The 21,020-nt window shown below is 39.9% G+C and overlaps 1 protein-coding gene across 2 annotated transcripts in view; it reads left to right on the top strand.

Moving 5' to 3' along the window:
- GTPBP8 (GTP binding protein 8 (putative)) overlaps positions 1-21,020 on the top strand; it is a 110,084-nt gene that overhangs the window by 34,976 nt on the left and 54,088 nt on the right. Inside the window, exon 6 of one of the 2 annotated variants that reach the window (XM_013982453.2) lies at positions 7,899-9,890. The exons of the other annotated variant lie outside the window; for it this stretch is intronic. Within the exon in view, the coding sequence (XP_013837907.1) occupies positions 7,899-7,968 (70 nt within the window). The 3' untranslated portion in view covers positions 7,969-9,890. Of the gene's footprint in view, positions 1-7,898; positions 9,891-21,020 lie in introns of those variants that run through there. 2 annotated transcript variants of the gene reach the window in all.

The raw sequence follows: 21,020 nt of genomic DNA, 5'->3' as shown, positions 1-21,020 counted from the left end.
AATTCTGGTAACTCTAAACTCTCCCTCTTGTCTCCCCAGCTCCAGGGGTTGTAACTGTTTCTCAACATTTATCTCAGAGTTATATCAGTGTTGCCTGTGTGCTTTTCAGTTCTTAAAATCGTTTTAGCCAATTCATTATATTATATTCTCTCTGGTTTAGTGTGATTCTGTTTTACTAAGAATGATTCATGAATAAGAAGTAGTTGGTCCATACCCTTAGCTTTGGACACAGTAGTGATCTCTTTACCAAGGGGAAATGGGATTTGAGTATCCATGATATGCTGTGACATTATGCTTAATCATGTGTATTTGATTGTGATGAAATGCCTTATACAGCCCTAAGGGGACCAGATGACTGTTAAGCTTCTACAAGAAATGACAGGCTCAGATCATTAACTCTTAGCTTGAGTCACAGAGAATCAGAGAGCTTCTCTGGTGGTTCTAAAAGACTCATCTATTGCTTAAAGCTTCAGGGCTGACCTTGTCCCAAAATTTAAATTTGTGGGTTGCAGAATTTCAACCTAAATTGAATTTATAGATTCAAAAATCTTTTACGAGTAAGTTAGGACATTGATTAATAAGAAGGACTCTGAGACTTGAAATAGGAACCATCTAGACTTGGGAAAAGCAAAGAATTGTGGAGCAGTTTGCCTTCTTGTGTCTGAGGGGACTTGCATAAAGACCCTATAATAACCTCAAGACCCACTCCAGCTGCTTTTCTTCATCTCTAGAGCTAACTCAAGTCAGATCTCAGTTTGCTCCAAGGGGACAAGTACAAAGTCTGACATGGAATGAGATGGTTTATTCCAAAATAATTGCAAAATGTTACTAATTTTTATTGGTGGAGACTGAAGTAATAGTGGATTTTAAGGTTATTAGACTAGAGAATAGAATACAAAACACTGGATTAGGCCAAAGGTATTAATGTGGGTCACATATCAGTTATTAAAGATTTTTACAGTTAGAAGTTTATCTAATTTTCTCAGTTGCTTGAAACTTGAACACACCTATAGCCTATACTCAGTGAAGGTAAAATGCTAGATTTTTCCTGGCATTATATAGAAGGAGGAATCCAAAGTCTCAGGGAGATTGGAATGATGGAGTAGGTATATAATCTGTGACCTTCAGACCCCCCTTTCTGAACTTTGTCCTTTGAGAGGTCACTCCCTCCACTGAGGCATTGAGAAAGACATGAATGAGAGGCTACCACTGTCCTCACAAAGTTCAGTGATGGGTGTCTTCATAGGTTGTGGTGGTAAAAGATACTGCCATTGAAATCAGCTCCCTGATTTCAGTGAAAATGATGGGATCCCAGAATGACAAAGGCCAAGTGACAATGATTAACTGTAAGAGACAAGGTTAGGGCATTTATTATAATGAGCAATAGAAACAAAATGTAACCAAATTGTTGTGAGTAGCAGGAATTTTTAGTAGTAACTAATTGATTATGGTATATGTAGAAATTGAATAGATGGCAGCCTGTTAAAGTTATTAAAATATTATTTCATTTTATACTATTTGTTTTTATAGTGTATCAGGGGCCCCAAACCTGGTTTGAGCACCAAAATGGAAAGACAGGACTTCTTATTCATTTTCCAAACTTAAACAATTTCAATAATATAGAATCCTTTGATGAACAAGGAAGCTGGTACAAAGATGCTCATCACTACTATTTATAGTAACAAAACTTTAGGAACATGTAAATATCCCTTATCAGTTATCTATTGCTGGTTGGCAGTCAACATATTAGTGACTTAATCACTTCATTGCTTACATTTCTGTGGATCAGGAGTTTGGGCAGGGCTCTGAAGGACTAGCTTGTCTTTCCTCCACATGATGTTGGCTAGGGGGGCTCTACTGGTTCTAGAAGACCCACAATGGCCTCCCTCACAAGCCTGGCGTTCCCTTTGGGATGACTCAAATGGCTGAGGGTGAGCTGGGATGGCTGGGTCTCTCTTTTTCCAGGGCATTAGCTGGGCTGACACATGCATCTGGGGCCTCAGTTCTCCTCCATGTGGTTTCTCTCTCCTTGTGGCAAACATAGACTCCCCGCAAACATAGACTCCGTCTCCAGTAGGATGTCCTAGACTTCTTTACATGCAGCTGTTTTTCCCCTGAGCAAAAGCAGGTGCTACAAGGCATCTTAGAATCTGAGTTCAGAAATCTTGAAATGCCATTTGCATCACATTTTATTGATCAAAACAAGTCATAAGGGGGCAGCATAGATCCAAGGAATGGGGGAACAGACACCAGCTCTTGTTAGGAAAAGCAGTAAACATGTTTTGCAAAGAGATGTGGACACAGGGAGACCTGATCCAGTTCTTGGGGCCATTTTCAGCAACTTACTTCAGTCTAATAAGAAACATTTCTTTTAAAAAATTAGAGTATATCCACACAAGAAAAATAGACAAAATTGCTAAAACAAGAAGACCCCAGAGTATGTAATGGTTCAAACACCGTACATGTTTGTTCTCACCCATGTTGTGTTCAATACATGATTGTTCAAAAATTTAGGTCCCTTCCACTGCTTGACTTTGAATCGCCCTAGGGCCTTGTCATTGTCTTCATCTAGCTGTAAGAAGAAAGGACATAAAAGAGACATAACTGCCTCTTAAAGGTGTTGGCTCACGAATAGCACACCACGTTCATTCATATTCTTTTGGCTATACCTAACTGCAAGGCCTGGAAATGTAGCCTAGCTGCATGCCCAACGAGAAGGAAATAGATTTTGATGAACAACTAAAAGACCTTGCTTGCCACAGTGATTTGGTAAAGATAGGTAATAGCACAGGGAAATGCTCACAGTTTATTAAATGAATGAAAGAGGTTATAAAACTTTATATACAGTGTGACTTCAAGTTGGGGAAGGGGCAGAGAGAGGTGTGTATCTGGAATGAAAATTATGCTAAGATATTAATGAGTTTTGTTTTTCTGGTTGGTGAGAGTACAGAAGTTTTATTTCCTATTCTTTTCATTGTCAGCGAACACAAATTACCTCCATAAGATGAGAATATTTTTAAATGTTAAAATTTCTAAATTATAAACTCAAAGCACTCTTTGGGCATCATTGCTGACAGTCAGTCTCAATCCCTAGAAGCTCATGGAAATGTAAAGAAAAAGTGTCCATTGATAGGTAGCATTATTTTTGCCACTCTATTTTCTCAAGTATTTAGGGGCTGGCTTACAATTTTAATACAGACAGTTCCTAACTTAGAAAGGCCATTTCTAAATGCATTGTTTGAAACTGAATTTTTTCTCTCATAAAATGAAGTAAAGGATGATCATTAAGATCCAGAGCCAGCCACCAAAGCCACTTTCCTCCAAGCATTCATCATGTCCCAGCCATTGATTCTACAGAGGACAACTATGGATTCCAGGATTGTTGCAGAAAAGCACTTTTTACCATTAAGATTAAGGTAGCAGGAGCACATCTCTCAACTTGTATCACCTTCACACCCAACAAGCCCTGGCAGCCAGAATGGGGGGTTCACACACTGCCACATCCCAGAAACAGTTTCTCCACCAGGGAGAAAGTGGAAGCTGGAGTGTCTCAGCAGTGAGCCCCTGGCATGGGGGGAACAGAAGGTAGAAGGGAAAACAAGGTTCTAGGCCTGGGCAGGGGTTCCCATATCGCATGATCATAGGAGATCTGGGATTCTGAGGGAGATATGGTGGTGGGATGTCAGGTTAGGATGACGGGGGAAATGCTAGGGACTCCTAGGATGGAGAAGAGCTGTTTTTCCCATTCACTTCCCTGTCATTGATGTACTGATCTTGAATGCTTTAGTTCCTCTCCATCCCAATCCTCTGTCATCCCAGCTTCTTACTGGTCCTCATCTCCAGTTAGGGTCGCAGCCACTTCACTTCAGCCATGTGCTCTCAAGTCATGTCCCAAATCTTGTCACCATCCAGAATTATTCCATCTCTGATATCATAAATTCAGACATTTTTTTTTCTGATGATAGTGTCCTATCTTTTCAACTTTCTTACTCAAGTTACTTCTTATAAATCTGATCTTAAACCTCACTGGATCACCTTTCTGTAACCTCTTACTCTTCCCATCAGTATCTTCCACTTCACCCTGATTTGTATACAGCTTAGAATCTCCCAGTCCCTTGCTTGCCAATGTTATCCATCCCCACTCTCCCTTATACTGCCATCATATTTGCCCAGCAAATATCCAACCCTTTATTAATTCTACTCTCTGAATTTTCTGTAATTAGGAAAAAAAAGAAATCCTCAGACAAGAATTCAACTTCCTAATACCAAACCTATGAATTTACTTGTCCCTCCGCCCATACTGCCTTCCATTCCTCCAGTTAGAGTGGATAAGGTGATCCTCCCTTCACCTTAACTGAAGTGAATCACTTAATTAGTTGTCTCCACCAGGGAAAGCTTTTTCCAAAAAAAGGTCATGTGTGCCTGTACCTAGCAGAGCATCTGGCGTAGAACCAGTGCATGACATTTATGAAGTGAATAGTAAGTTAAGGAAGAGATAGGGACCGAAAAGAGGAATAAAATGGTTACTTGTCCTCCTTTGTTTTACTGTTTATAGTCAAGAGACAGAAGAGCATTTTGAGGAGGAAGGCAGAAATCTTCTTATATGTAGAGGACAGAGGTTGAACAAGACAGTCATTGAGCTGTTAGTAAGTCTTAGATTTCAAAAGTCACTTGAATGAAAGAATGAAAGTCATTTCCATGGCACTTATTTTCCTAAGAAAAATTCTTCCTTTAAAATATTCATGCACAATTTTTTTTTTTTGGCCACACTCACAGCATTTGGAAGTTCCTGGATCAGGGATCAAACCCATGCTGCAGTTGTGATCTGTGCCACAGCTGCAGCAGTGCCAGATCCTTAATCCACTGTGCCACATGGAAACGTCCTCTTCCTTTAGAATAAATTTCCAAATAAATTCCTTCATTTCTGCCATGTAGAATAATTTTATGTCTGAATCCTATTCATCCTTTAATTCCCAGTTCAGATGCCTCTCGTTTCACCTGCCCCCAAAGCTGGAACTGATCTCTTCTGTCTCCCATCTCCCTTTTTCTCTACCTCCCTACGAGAGTGACTGACAACAGTTTGCCTTGTTCCTGAGACATCTGTGCTGGGTCCTCTAAGCACCTTCAAGCAAGGGATGTATGTCCTCCCTCCTGCTGGCACATGGGTGCTCAGTAAATACCTGTTGAATAAGTACTGAATGAATTAACTAATGAATAAAAAGGCCTTTCAATAAGAACCAAGTACTAGCATAGCATTAAAAATTTCTTAATTGAAGAAATACAACAGCTCTGTAAGTCGCTGGACCACATTTGAAAGGCCAGTCATACATATGCATAATGGGTTAATAACCCATATGCTAGTGTCCAAAATGTTTCCTTGATTCTAAAAAGCATCTTCTGCCTGACTAGACTTTTAATATATTTTCCCATTTTTAGGGCTGTAATAAAACATATTTTCTTTCAAAATGTAATTTACATGTAAAAGTCTTAAGGGGACAGCCTCTCATTTGCATTCAGGAACTTTCAGAAGATATAAGACTCACATATTTCATTTGAATTCCTGAATTGAATTTTCGTTTGAATTTTGATCTGAATGTATAGATATAAATCCAAGTTTAAGATCTAGAGTGTATAAGAATTATAATTTTCATGGGTCAAATGCTGATTTTCACTTTTTGGAAATGTGTGAAGATGACCCCTTGCAAGAATCTTATAATTATCTAGAGATACATGAAATGATGAAGAAAAGAGCTGAGAAGACAGTAACAAATGAGTTCCCAGCAAACAGAAATAAAAGAGGTATAGAGGGTTCCCTTTTCTCCACACCCTCTCCAGAATTTGTTATTTGTTGACTTGTTAATGATGGCCATTCTGTGTGAGGTAGCACCTCATTCTTGTTCTCTAATAACTAGTGATGTTGAGCATTTTTTCATGTGCCTCTTGGCTAACCATATGCCTTCATTGAAGAAATGTCTATTTGAGTCTTCTGCCCATTTTTCGATTAGGTTGTTTGTTTTTTTGTTGTTATTGTTGTTGAGTTGTGTGAGTTGTTTGTATATTTTGGAGATTAAGTTTTTGTCTGTTCCATTGTTTGCAAAGATTTTCTCTCATTGTGTGGGTTGTCTTTTTGTTGTTGTTGTTGTTTTAATGGTTTCCTTTGCTTTACAAAAACTTTTGAGTTTAATTAGGTCTCATTGGTTTATTTTTGTTTTTATCGACCTTATTCTAAGAGGTGGATCAAACAGATGTTTCTGTGATTTATGTCAAAGAGTGTTCTGCCTATGTTTTCCTCTAGGAGTTTCATAGTATCTGGCCCTATGTTTAGGTCTTTAATCCATTTTTGAGTTTATTTTTGTGTATGGTGTTCAGTGTTGATGGGAATGTAAATTGGTACAACCACTATGGCAAACAGTATGGGGGGGTACCTCAGAAAACTAAATATAGAACTACCGTATTATTCAGCAATCCCACTCCTGGGCATTGATCCAGACAAAACATTCATTCAAAAAGGTACACATATCCCTATGTTCATCGCAGCGCTATTCATGATAGCCAAGACATGGCAACAACCTAAATGTCCCTCAAGAGATGAATGGATTAAAATGTGGTACATATATGCAATAGAATATTATTCAGCCATAAAAAGGACAAAATAATTTGCAGCAATATGGATGCAACTAGAGATTCTCATACTAGATGAGGTAAGTCAGAAAGAGAAAGACAAATCATATGATAGCACTTAATATATGGAATCTAAAATATAGCACAAAATGATCCTATCTACTAAACAGAAACAGATTGCAGACATGTAAAGCAGACTTGCGGTTGCTGGGTTGTGGGGCGAGAGTGGGATGAATGGGGAGTTTAGGTTAGTAGTGCACACTGTTGCATTTGGAATGGGTAAGCAATGGGGTCCTACTGTACAGCACAGGCAACTTATGTCCAATCTCTTGGCTTAGAACATGATGGAAGATAGTATTAAAAAATGTACATGTATGCATGCTCGTGATACTTGTTATACAATAGAAACATTGATGAAACATTGAAAGAACATTGTAAATCAAATACAATTTAAAAAATAAAATTTAATAAAAAACAAAAAAAATTAAAAAGGGATAGAATAAAAGCCCCCATTACTGGGAAATCAGACTCCTATAGAGCAACCTTTCAAACTCTATTCAATACATATTTTTATTATAACATTTAGCTTTACAGTAGCATATAACTTAATAGCTTTAAGTGGAATTACTCCCCATGGACCTTTGTATGGACACCTGAAACAGCTCAGAAAATCAGTCCTCAGTTATGGCTTGTGCAATACCCACGTCTCCACCAGAGGGCAGCAAGAGGCTGTACCCAGATTACTCTTTGCTGGCTTCTAGCTTCAGTTAGAAGCCAAGCAGAACAACCTAATCTACATACCAACTCGCCAGTGGAATCTCAGCTTCACAACCTCAGACAGAATGGAGACAAATGGACTTATTCCTGGCAGAGGAGATTTAAAATATCAAAGAAACGTCTTATAGGCAAAGTAGATGCGCATGATTTCAAGGCTTTGCCCCTGACTTGGAAGCAAGTCATGTGATCTGAAGACCTCCTTTGGCCAGAAGTGGCATAACTTAGTTTATTGTCAAGGAACAGAGTCACCTGACCCTAGCATTGTCAAGACTTAGAGAAAAAGTTGATAATCAGATAATTGGATGTGGGTTTTTTTGTTTTTTGTTTTTTGTTTTTTGGTTTTTTTTTCTGCATTAAAGGCTCAATGCCCAAGAACTGGCCTTGGAGAAAATGAAATCATTATTCCTATTCTTTGACAGCCTTGAGGCAGAATTTCCAAGGCAAATTTATAAGGTGTATAAGGATTTAGTTTCTTGTTTTGCTTTCTTCTCTCTTGCCAGTTACCTCCTGAGAGCTGGGCATGGATCAGTAAAATCCCTCTGCTGTGGCTGCCAGCAAGTCTGTGCCTGATTTGGTGCATTTCTGAAAAGGTACCAGGGCCTCTAGTGGAATATAACACCCTAATACTAGGCCAAGGGTTGGATCCAAGCCACATTTCAATGTCTGCTGCTGAACCAAGCTCTAAGCAGGGACCATCTTTTCTGCCCAAGAAGTTGTTACTGGAATCTTTCAAGTGTTTGCTTTTGCAACTAAACTGGTCAAGAAAATGTTTTTAAAAATTAGGAGTCACTCAGAAAGGAGATAGCCTCTTTTCACCCAACATTTCCAAGAGACACATCATCTGTGTACCCAGATACCCTCAGAAAAATACACATGTGTACATGCACACTTGCCAAGACACAGAAAGTTCTCAGGAGACTCATGTTCCTAAAAGCTTTCTGTCTTTTACACCAGTGTTTATTGCTGTCTAGTCTCATACGACCTACTATGGGAGATACTGGCATAGCAAGAATTTTGCATCAGGAATATATAAGAAAACATGATCAAGGCAGAAAGCAGGTGTATTCAAATAGTGTCAAGGTATTCAAGTGTGATAGAGCCAGTAGGTAGAGTAACATCTAACTCAGGTCGATTCCAGGATAAAAAGATATTAAAATTCGCATTGAAAATCTCCCTCCAGGAGCATATAGGCATCATGAGAACAGGGATGTTTAGTTCCTTGTTCTAACAAGAAGCTATTTCATCCCTCATTCTGTCCTAAGTGCCTAGAACAGTTCAAATACTCAATTTTTGTCAAATGAAGAAAATACTTAAGAAAGTTACCACATCAGAGACCGATATCTCTCAGTGAGTCTGTTTCAGACAATCCTTTCCCCCTCCAACATTAAGGCAGATCATGATTTATTCACTTGAACACTAGCTGATGTAGTTGGCCTGGCTCAAGGGGCTGTGTTGTATGCATCTTTAATAATAGCCGCATCCAGAGAGGCAAGTTGCTCACCTCAGAGAAGCCCATGGGCACAGATGCTGGCTGAATAAAGGAAGATTCCCTTCTCCTACTCTCTTGTGGCCAGATTTAGCAAATAAAAATAGAGCGTGCTCTGTTAAATTTGAATTTCAGATAAATGAATTTAGCATAGTACAAACTTGTACTAAAAAAAAATTCATTATCTAAAATTCAAAAGTAAATGTGTCCTGTATTTTTGGCAGCCCTAATCTACAGCATATACTTGCTGAGCAGAAGGAGGGAAGAATTGTCTGACATTTAAATTTTGACCTTCCTAGGGTCACACAGGTTGTATTTTTTAACTTCAGTGTATGAATGCCACTGTAGTGTGACCATGACAGTAGACCCCATTTAATTCCTTTAGGTGTGCCATTGAAAATTCTAATATTTGGAAACGTTCCGTGAACTCAAAGTTTTGAAAACCTAGTATAGGGTCTTTGGTAATCGGTCTCCTTTGATCTGAATGAAGGGTCTTCCCTGTAACCTTCTCCATCCCCTAGACTTTAATTCTAGGCAGATTTTAATTGTAAACAGACTTTGATTTCTGGGCAGATAGCTTTGTTCAGAAGGTTGAAACTAGGCATAGGAGGTCTTGTGTTTCCTAAGTGATTTCCAGCCTATTATCAACCTCCTGATCATGAAGCGGCTATCACAGCCAATTTTGGGAGTGGGGCAGGAATTCATACTGCAAGAGTCGGGGAAAGTACTGAATTAAGTAATGATAACATGAACTCACTTTTTCCAACATGAATATGGTTTAGAAAAAGTGATCCCCAGACTTCTGTTCACAAACATCATTTATTAGTCCTGGGCCAGAGCCAGTCTTTCCTGAGAACCCATACCTGGCTGTAAGCTAAACAAGTGTTCCGTTCCTGGCTGTGGTCTCAGAGGGACCACCTTTACCCAGAGCTTAGCCCTCATACATGATGGCTTAGCTCAGCCAAAAGGCTCTGTGGATAACCCTGGGCACCTTGGGTGGGGGTGGGGGTGGAGGAGTGGCAGGGGGCAGAGGAATTTAGGTGGTAATCAGAAAAGGAGAACTCTTTTCATTGAAAATCTTTGTTCAGATAACCTCAAAGTTTATTGACAGAATTTTGTAAAGAAAATGTTCTTTTGTCACTTGTAAGCATTATTGCTTTTTATTGAACTATACTATACATAAATAGGAGACCAAATAAATGAATAAAAATAAAACTCTTACCTTCCTAGAAACCTCCATTATATTACATGGCATTTAAGATCTTTCACAAATTAACACCAGTCTATCTTTCCAACCCCATTTCCTGCCACTTCTTTCTAGGACTGTCATACTCTACCCTGGGGTTTCTGAACCTCAGCACTATTGGCATTTTGAATAGATAATTCTTTGTCATAAGGGACTGTCCTGTGCATTGTAGGATATTTAGCAATATCTCTGGCTTCTACCCACTAGATGCCAGGAGCCTTCCCCAACTCCCACCTTGCTATCACCCTCATGATAGCCAAAAACTATCTGGAGACATTGTCAAATGTCCCCTAGGGAACAAAATCACCCCATTAAGAACCACCAGGGGATAACTCCTCCAACCCCCACTGAAACCACATTTCTGTGAACACATTTTTACACCCCCCCTAAAAAAAAACCTCTCTTCCTGTTCCATTTACCTACTTCCCCCTTTCCATTGACTAACTACTTACTCTTGGAAGCCTAAATCAAATGCTACATATCTGTATAGTTTCCCTTATAATCCATGCCCACTGAATTTCCTTTCCCTCTTCTTTTTTTTTTTTTTTTTGTCTTTTTGCTATTTCTTCAGCCGCTCCCGCGGCATATGGAGGTTCCCAGGCTAGGGGTCTAATTGGAGCTGTAGCTACTGGCCTACGCCAGAGCCACAGCAACGTGGGATCCAAGCCGCGTCTGCAACCTACACCACAGCTCACGGCAACGCCGGATCATTAACCCACTGAGCAAGGGCAGGGACCGAACCCGCAACCTCATGGTTCCTAGTCGGATTCGTCAACCACTGCGCCACGACGGGAACTCCTCCTTTCCCTCTTCTGGCTGCCAAAGGCACCACACACATCTTTACTGCTGCTGCTAATGGTGTTTACCACACAAAGGTGCAATTATCCCTTCCTCTCAGGAGATTGAGTTTCTCAAGAGCAAAATTCTCATATCCACACTACCGTGTGGGGGGGGGGGGCAACAAATATATATAGCACTCAGGTAGATGTTTTTGTTGAAACATAAGCCAAAGTCCTCAGTTATACTGTTTTTTTCTGTATTTCCTAAAATAAATGAATTTTCATACTTATCAAGTTTATCTACTAGACTGCGCTTCAGCAAATCTGGATTACTCAACATTTCTCAAACACGCATGGTAATTTCCTATCTTTAGACCATGGATGAAATTGTTTTCTTCACCTGGAAGGTTCTATTCTCATTTCTCCCTATTAAAATTCTCCACAAACACCATCTCTACTTCTCACAACTGTAGACATGCACACACACTATGATTTCTTCCTTCTGAAGCCATCATTGCTTTTTTTCTCTTCCTTTCTAGCTCTTCTCATTCTCTTATTCTCAGTGGTTTTCTCTTAAAGTTGGAGTCTACACTTTGAAGGCAAAATCTCTATCTTCCCCTTTTTGCAGCTCCTCCCCAACGGATTTGTATACATGAGGCACTGATCAAACATTTGTTGAATTGAATAGAAAAATCAGAGGTTGTTTAAAAAACACTATGCAGAGATAAATATAAGTATATACAGAAAGCAAGGGGACTGTGACCCATCAGAGGGAGGCTTTAGAAAGATCAGTTCACCTAGGTCAGGAGAGAATGGAGGTGCGTTATCAGACAACCGCAGTGTTCCAAGGGTAAGGTAAATTCATTGCTTTGATAATAACAAAGACGTCAAGAACAATGACAGGGTTTGTTACCTAACTGGAAATGAGACAAGAGAGAGAGGAAGAGGAATAAATAATATTCAGATCCTGATTCTGAGTGCTAGGATGATGATAGCATCACTCACCAAAATATAAAGGTTCAAGGGCAGGGGTCATGAGTGCAACCGTTGAGTGTCACTGAGTCACCCCAATAAAAATATAACAGACACAGTTGGAAAGATGAGCAGGAGGCTTAGAGAAGAGGGGGGACCTCAAGGAAGAGCTTGGGAGTCAGAAAGCTGAGGCCAAGGGGCAATATGGTGTGTCTGAGGGGTGAGGTCAAGAGAAGAGAAGAGGGGCTGGTGGGGGAGGCGAGCGAGCAGAAGAAGGTGGAGCACAGCGCTGTGGAATGACGTTTCAAGGGTTTCACCACCACAAAAGTGGATGGGAACGAGGGCTGAAGATGGGCCAGGACGGTCATTGATCTGGAGGTCTGATGAGATTCCATGGCACAGAGGGGCTGAAAGCCAGACCGCTAGAAGGTAAGGAGAGAATGAGGGAAAGAGCAGTGAGAATGTAATGGCTGAGATAGAAGAAACCAGTTTCCTCAACAAGCGTGTCAGAGGGAGGCTGTGGGTACCTCAGTAGCTTGAGGGCAGAGCAGGGTTCAGGAAGCTTGTGTTTGTTTTTCCATTGTGTGAAATTGGAACCTGTTTGTAGACAGGGGGAAGGGGGCTAGAAAGTAGGAGATATTGAAGCTGTGAGAGAAATGTATCAAACCAAGTCTTAGAGGAGGTGGGATAGGATGGGAGTCTCAGAGGAAGGGCTGGCTTTGGAAGGAGAAAGGACCACTTCCTCTGAGAGAGAGGGAAAGAGAGGGACAGCAAGGAATCATGATGAAGCCAAAGAGCAGGGAGGAAGGGCCCCACCCAGAAGGCCCAGGTTGTGAAGCCGAGGACCATCCCGAGACCACTATGTCAGGGAGATGACAAGAGTTGAGTGAAAGGGTGACTGAGCAGCAGTGAGGTCCCAGGATTCCTTTCAGATGGACATGTCTTTTCCTGGAAAACTCTTCCTTACCCTTTAAGACCCAAATCAAATCTTTCCTTCTCTGGCTTCCCCAGGTGGAAGCTGAACTCCTGGGAGTCAACTTCCCCCCACCACCCTCAGCCCTGCAATCCTCATAAAGGTATTACCTTGTTGTATTTCAAGTTTCACTTATCTGTCCTGCCCATGGTTCTTAAGCTTCTCCAAGATCATAGTTCATCTCTGTATACCCTGAGTCTGGCAACATGGCCAACACACACAGTAAATGTTCAAAAAACAATGAGTAAGTGAATGAGTGAAGGGACGAATATGTGAATGAGTGCTACTTCTTCCCCTGGGGGAAGCTGACTGCTGCTTATGGTATATTAATAGAGCAAAGAGGGATCTCAGGAGAGAGATGGGGGGGAAACTGCATGTGTGGAGACATGTGAAGTAAAAGCAAATGAGAACAAGAATAGTCATGAAACAAATGTGAAACTCCAATGGTTTTCTCAAAAGCCATATGCAGTCCTGAATAGCAGGGGAAATGAGTGGGAGGATAGGGAGCTGAGTAAAAAAAGTAACAGGCCCAAGAGATAATTTCCAGTTGGGAATGGAATGACTTCCTAAATCGTAGAGTGTGTGGTCCAGGGAGCAGAGCACCACAGATGCTGTTAAAAACAAAACAAAAAAACAACAAAAAAAAACACTCGTGACTTTTTTTTGGCGAAAAAGAAAGTCTGTTTTGAATCTGACAGTCTCTCTAGCAGTACATAACCTTGCCTTAAAAAGCAACAGTTTCATGAAACTCTTTTTCAGGTGGAATTCAGTTTAGCATGAATAACGGTACCTTTTGACACTGGCGATGCTGTTTACTGAATCCCAGCAAGCCCAGGTGCTCACAGCCTTTCTGCTTGGTGGGAGTGATTTGTCCCTTTTACACATGAGGAAACTGAGGCAAAGAGCAAGTGAGGAAAGCCAAGGTCACACATACACAGAGGGCCAAAATTAAAGATCAAGTCTTTCTTTCTTTCTTGGTCTTTTTAGGGCCTCACTCTTGGCATAGGGAGGTTCCCAGGCTAGGGGTTGAATCAGAGCTACAGCTGCTGGCCTACTCCACAGCCACGGCAACTTGGGATCTGAGCCACATCTGGGACCTACACCACAGCTCTTGGCAACGCCAGATCCTTAACCACTGGGCGGGGCCGGGGATTGAACCTGCATTCTCATGCATACTAGATAGATTCGTTTCTGCTGAGCCACAACGGAAACACCTCTTTTTTTTTTTTAATTGAAATATAGTTGGCTTGCAGTAAAGACTAAGTCTTTCTAACTGCAAAGCCCATAATCTTCACACTCTATTAAGCAAAGGCTTCAACAAATGTGATCAGAAAAGGGTAGCGAGGGGACACCCATAGAGTCAAGCCCAGCTTCCTGGGCATGCTATCTGGTCAGGCACGCAGGGCTCTGTGAGTAGAAGGGCCCTGCTTTTGGCTTCATGTTCTGCTCTTGCTGTGTTGAAATTCTTAATAATTTTTCTAGCAAGAGGCTCTGCATTTTTATTTTGCACTGGGTCCTGCAAACTATGTAGATAGTCCTGCCTAGAATCAAAGTGTGTGAGCTAGAAGGGCTTTAAGAGGTCATCACTTCCACCCCACCCACTTTTTTTTTTTTTTTTTTTTGCTCTTTTTGTCTTTTCTAAGGCCACACCTGGGGCATATGGAGATTCCCAGGCTAGGGGTCTAATCGGAGCTGTAGCTGCTGGGCTACACCACAGCCACAGCAATGCAGGATATGAGCCGCATCTGTGACTTACACTGCAGCTCACAGCAATGCCGGATCCTTAACTCACTAAGCGAGGCCAGGGATCAAACCCGCAACCTTGTGGTTCCCAATCAGATTCTTTAACCACTGAGCCATGACAGGAACTCCCCCATCCACTTTAGAGATGAGGAAGCTGAAGCGCAGAGAGGCAAACTGTCCTGCCTTCGGTCACACGGCTCATTGGTGGCAGAGCAACAGCAGGACCCAGGTGTCCAGGGTTCTTCCTCTACCACACCAAACCCTCGAGAGTCTTTAAAGTTAGAGAAGGGAGGTTTCCCCCTTCCCTATAGGAGCTTATCTCTAGCCAAAATACCACTTGTGGCTGAGCTGGGTCAACTCATTTCACTCTTGGGTGAATAGCCCTGGGTTTTTCATAAAACCAAATGCACATAAACCTGGATGTGATTCCAACAAAACCACAATGTCTACACTGTGGTAAAGAAACCTCTATCTGAGTCTTTCACCCAACACCCCCTCCCCCACCCCATCCTCTCTGAGGAGCATTTCTTAGGCAGAGAGAGGCTGGCTCAGCCAGGGTCAGGCTGGGGTCAAGGCCAAGGTAGACAGGGGAGACCAGACTCAAGGACAAGGCCAAGCTCCTACAAAAGCTGACCCAGAGAAGAAGCACTTTGGCACTGCCCATCTCTGTCTGTGCCCGAGGCATAGATGTGCTGCTCTCCTAAATTGGTAGCACATTAAACCCTGATGGCAGAACCTGTCAGCCACCCTCAGATCAAGACTGAAGTGACCAAGCATTGGTAAAGGTTTGTGCTCTTCTTTTCCATACCCGTATTTGGAAGTTTCAGCAAGGACGACATAGTGTTCTGATTTTCAGCCCACAAAAACGTGTTTACCGCAGAAGCACCAGGGCATGAGGCTCTGCTCAGGGAAGAGCTGGTGCTGAGAAGCACTGGACTGTTTTGAAGGTCACGTCCATTCCCCCAGTGTGAAGGAGAAGAAATGCTGCCCATGTAGGTCACCAAGGAAACTTGGTTATGTTATGAAAAAACTCTTTGAGGTTTCCTGGTGTTGTGCAAAGGCTTTACCTGTGGGCACCGTGTGAGCAGTTTCCTTTTCAGTCAGAAAGAACACAGTCGGTTTCAACACTATAGTAACAGGAGGACAACTGAGTGAACTGGCCCCAACCAGACGACCATCATCTTTATGTCACATACATCACCACCTAACAAAGAGGATGGGGAGGGGGTTCTTACCTTTTGTTCACCAATGTGTCAAAGTACCTGAACAGGACCTGGCACGTGATAAGTGCACACTGAATACTTGATGTGCAATTGAATGCAACTTGTGGCTTTGAGTGATCATTGAGGTATTGGCATAAATGAATGACAAGTGTAGGGTCATAGATTCTCATTCTAGCATGACAACCAAAGAGGGCTATTTCAGGGACTCTGAGAAGGTAGAATGGGTCCATGAGGCCTTGTGTGTATTTGGTCCAAATGATGACAAGATGGGAAAAGCGTTAGAACCTACTGTTCCATTTCTTGATTATTTCCCTGAGGGCTCTATGTATTTAGGCTAATTTTAGTAACTCTAGCATACGTACATATCTATGTATATATTTGTGTATATTTATAAATAATTTATATATATATATATATCCATGTGCATATGTGTGTGTGTGTACATGTGTATTTATATATATAAACACCTGTGACTCCTAAATATTCCATATCTACTTTCACAAAACAAGAACACTCTTCTTTCCAATATGGAAAACCAGTATCAATACAGTACCAGCCTCCAATCTGCTGACCCCATTCAGTTTTCTCCAATTATCCCAACATCTCTTTTCCCTTGTTCCTCTCCAGGAACACCCATTGTCCCGTTGTTCTCCTTCAGTTTGGGACATTTCTCCTTCCTTCCTTGGTTCCATGTTCTTGACAGTCTTAAAGAGCATAGACTTTCCATTCACTAGGATGACCCTCCACTTGGATCAGTCAGATGTTTCCTCAGACTCAAGCTTTGCATTCTTGGCAGGAAACTTGGAGAAAAGATGCTGTACCACGTTAGGAGGCTGCATGATAGCAATCTGTACCACTTCTGAGGATGTTAACCTTGATCATCTTGGCCAAATCTGTATCTGCCAGGTTCTCCACTGTGAAAGTCACTGTTTTTTCTTTGTATTTGATTAGTATTTTGTGGGGAGATAGTCCAATATTACACCAATTACTATTTATGAAACCTTCACATTTTATAGTTGGAATTCTACTGTATGGAAGAACTTCTCCTTCATGTGTTTATTTATACATTCATTTATTTATATCAGGTGAACTTATGGATTTTTATTTTATTCATTGAGTTTCAATTAAATATCTTCATTATTTATTTTGATGTTGTCATTGTCCCAACCAGTGGGAAGTCCTTCAAGCTGACTTGTAGTCCCTATCATTCTTTGGGCATTTCTTTACTTTCTCCCACAACAAGTTAATTCAGACTCATCATGTTCTTTTCTTGTCCAAGCCTTTCAATCACTCATTCCTCTAAGGAGCTCTGGCTCCTTAGTGCAGAAGATATTTAAAAGCCAGCATCTGGAATGTGGTGTGCTCATTGTTACATATATCTATAAGTTTTCTGTATCTATGTGTATGTATTTAAAACTTCATGAGTTTATACCAATAGTTCTAACCTCATTCCATTACCTCAGGATCTTCCTAGTTTTCCCAATTTCTATGTTTGAAAATCTTGTCTCATCTGGTAAGAAATGTGGATCTGATTATCTTCAGTATTCTTGACCACTTGTCACCTCTGAATCTTCCCTTCCAAAAAATTGAAGTATAGTTGACTCACAATATTGTATTAGTTTTAGTTTTAGTTTTAGGTGTTTAGTTTTAGTTTTAGGTGTTCAGCCTAATGATTTGTGGGGTTTTTTAACAGATTATATTCCATTATAGGTTATTATAAGGTATTGAATATAGTTCCCTGAGCTGTATAATAAATCTCTGTTGCTTATCTAGTTTATGTATAGTAGTTTGTATCTGTTAATCCCATACTCCTAATTTGTCCCTCTCTTCCTCCTTTGATAACCATAAGTTTCCTATGTCTGAGAGGCTGTTTCCATTTTATATATAGATTCATTTGTATTATTTTTTAGATTCCACATATAAGTCATGTCATATGGCATTTGTCTTTTTCTGTCTGACTTATATCACTCTAGGTCCATCCCCATTGCTGCAAATGGCAATATTTCATTCTGTTTTTTGAATGAGTAATATTCCTTTGTATATACATGCCACATTTTCTTAAGCCAGTCATCTATTGATGGACACTTGGGTTGCTTCCATGTCTAGGCTGTTGTAAATAGTGCTGCCACGAACATTGGGGCGCATGTATTCTTTTGAATTAGAGTTTTTGTTTTTTTCAAATATATACCCAGGAGTAGAATTCTGGGTCATATGATAGTTCTGTTTTTAGTTTTCTAAGGAACCTCCGTAGAGTTCTCCATAGTAGCTGTGCCAGTTTACATTCCTACCAACAGTGTAGGAAGGTTCCCTTTTCTCAACATCCTCTCCAGCATTTCTTATTTGTAGACTTTTTGATGATAGCCACTCTGACCAGAGTGAGATGATACCTCATTGTGGTTTTCATTTGCATTTTTCTAATAATTAGCAACATTGAGCATCATTTCATATACCTGCTATGTCTTCTTTGGAAAAAAGTCTATTTAGGTCTTCTGTCCATTTTTTTTTTTTGATATCGAGTTGTGTATACTGTTTATATCTCAGATATTAGCCCCTTGTTGGTCACGTCATTTGCAAATATTTCACCATTCTGTATGGTTTTTTTTTTTTTTTTCATTTTGTTGATGGTTTCCTTTGCCGTGCAAAAGTTTTTAAGTTTGACTAGGCTCTATTTGTTTATTTTTGCTTTAATTTCTCTTGCCTTGGGAGACTAATCTAAGAAAATATTGCTATGATTTATGTCATGGAATGTTGTGCCTATGTTCTCCTCCAAGAATTTTATGGTATCATGCCTTACATTTAGGTCATTAAGCCGTTTTGATTTTATTTTTGGATATTGTGTGAGGGAATGTTCTAATTTCATTGATTTAGCTGTCCAGCTTTCCCAACACCACTTGCTGAGGAGATAATCTTTTCTCCATTGTATATTCTTTTCTGCCTTTGTCTAGATTAATTGACCATAGGTGTGTGGGTTTATTTCTGGGCTCTCTGTTCTGTTCCATTGATCCATCTGTCTGTTTTTGTGCCAAAACCATATTGTTTCGATTAATGTACCTTTGTAGTATTGTCTGAAGTCTGGGAGGTTATGCCTCTGGCTTTGTTCTTTTTTTTCAGGATTATTTTAGCAATTCTGGTTTTTTTGCAGTTCCATATAAATTTTAGGGTTATTTTTCCTAGTTCTGTGAAAAATGTCATAGGTATTTTGAGAGGGGTTGCATTTAATCTGTAGATCGCTTTGGGTAGTATGGCCATTTTAATAGTATTAATTCTTCCAATCCAGGAGCATGGGATTTCTTTCCATTTATTTGAATCATTTTCAGTTACCTTAATTCATTTTTTGTACTTTTTAGCATGTGGGTCTTTTACCTCCTTAGTTAAGTTTATTCCTAGGTATTTTTAAAAGGCAATTTTAAGTGGAATTGTTTTATACTTTCTTTTTCTGATATTTCATTATTAATGTATAGAAACCCAACAGATTACTGTACATTAATCTTGTATCCTGCTACCTTGCTGAGTTCATTTTTTTTAGTTCTAATAGTTTTTGCATGGAGACAGTAGGATTCTCAATAGAGAGTGTCATGCCATTTGCAAATAGTGACAGTTTTGCCTCTTCCCTTTCAATCTGGATACCTTTTATTTCTTTTCTTTTCTTTTTTTATTTTTTTCTGCCTGATTTCTGTGGCTAGGACTTCTAATAGTACATTGAATAGAAGAGCAAGCATTCTTGTCTTCTTCCATATTTCAACAGGAGGCTTTCAGTTTTCACTGTTGAGTCTTATGTTGCCTGTGGGTTTGTCATAAACAGTTTTTATTTTGTTGAGATTAAACTCTACTTTAATGAGAGGTTTTATCATGAATGAATGTTTTATTCTTTTTTTTTTTTTTTTTTTTTTTTTTTTTTTTGTCCACACCTGCAGCATGTGGAAGTTCCCAGGTCAGGGATCAAACCTGTGCTTCATCAGTGACCCAAGCTGCTGCAGTGACAATGCTAGACACTGTGCCACAAGGGAAATCCATGAATGGATGTTGAATTATGTCAAATGCTTTCACTGCATCTATTGCGATGATATTGTGGTTTTGTCTTTGTTTCTATTAATGTGGTTATCACATTGATTGATTTGAATTATGTTGAACCATCCTTGTGACCCTGAAATAAATACAACTTGATCATAGTGTGTGATCCTTTTTATACATATTGGATTCAGTTTGCTAATTTTTCATTGAGGATTTTTGTATGCATCAAAGATATTGGCCTCCTTTTTGGACAGTGTCTTTGTCTGGTTTTGGTATCAGGGTGATGTTGACCTCATAGAATGAACTTGAGAGTATTCCCTCCTCTTCAGTTTTTTTTGGAATTGTTTGAGAAGGATAGATATAAGTTCTTCTGTGTATGTTTGGTAGAATTTCCCAGTGAAGCTTTCTGGTTTTAAACTTTTGTTTGCTGGGAATTTATTATTGTTGTTATTATATATTTAATTTTCTTAGTAATCAGTCTGTTCAATCTGTCTGGTTTTAAACTTTTGTTTGCTGGGAATTTATTATTGTTGTTATATATTTAATTTTCTTAGTAATCAGTCTGTTCAATCTGTCTGTTTCGTCTTGACTCAGTTGTGGAAGGCCATATATTTCTAGAACTTTCTATTTAGAGAAGACCCTTCAACATTTCTTTAAGGTTAGGCTTGGTAATACTGAATTTTTTTAGTTTTTGCTTGTGTGAGAAACTCTTTCTCTCTCCTTCTATTCTAAATGATAATCTTGATGGGTAGAGTATCCTAAGATGCAGGGTTTTCCCTTTCAGGTCTGTGAATATACCATGCCACTCCCTTCTGACCTACAAATTTTCTTCACAGAAATCAGTAAAAGCCTTATGGAGGTTCCCTTGTAAATGACTCTTTTTCTTTTGTTGCCTTTAGAATACTCTAACTTTCACTATTTTAATTATAATATATCTTGGCGTGAGTCTATTTGAGTTCATCTTGTTTGGGACCCTTCATGGTTCCTATAACTACATATCTGTTTCCTTCTAGGTGGGGGTATTTTTTTAATTCAAGGAATTTTATTATATTTATAGTTGTACAACCATCATCACAACCTAATTTTACAACATTTCTATCCCAAACCTTCAGACCATCCCTCCCCCCACCAGCTTGTCTCCTTTGGTAACTATAAGTTTTTCAATATCTGTGAATCTGTTTCTGTTCTG

The sequence above is a fragment of the Sus scrofa genome, chromosome 13 (assembly GCF_000003025.6).
Source record: "Sus scrofa isolate TJ Tabasco breed Duroc chromosome 13, Sscrofa11.1, whole genome shotgun sequence".
In the NCBI taxonomy this organism is placed as follows: Eukaryota; Metazoa; Chordata; class Mammalia; order Artiodactyla; family Suidae; genus Sus; species Sus scrofa.
This window is presented reverse-complemented; position numbering and strand designations above follow the sequence as displayed.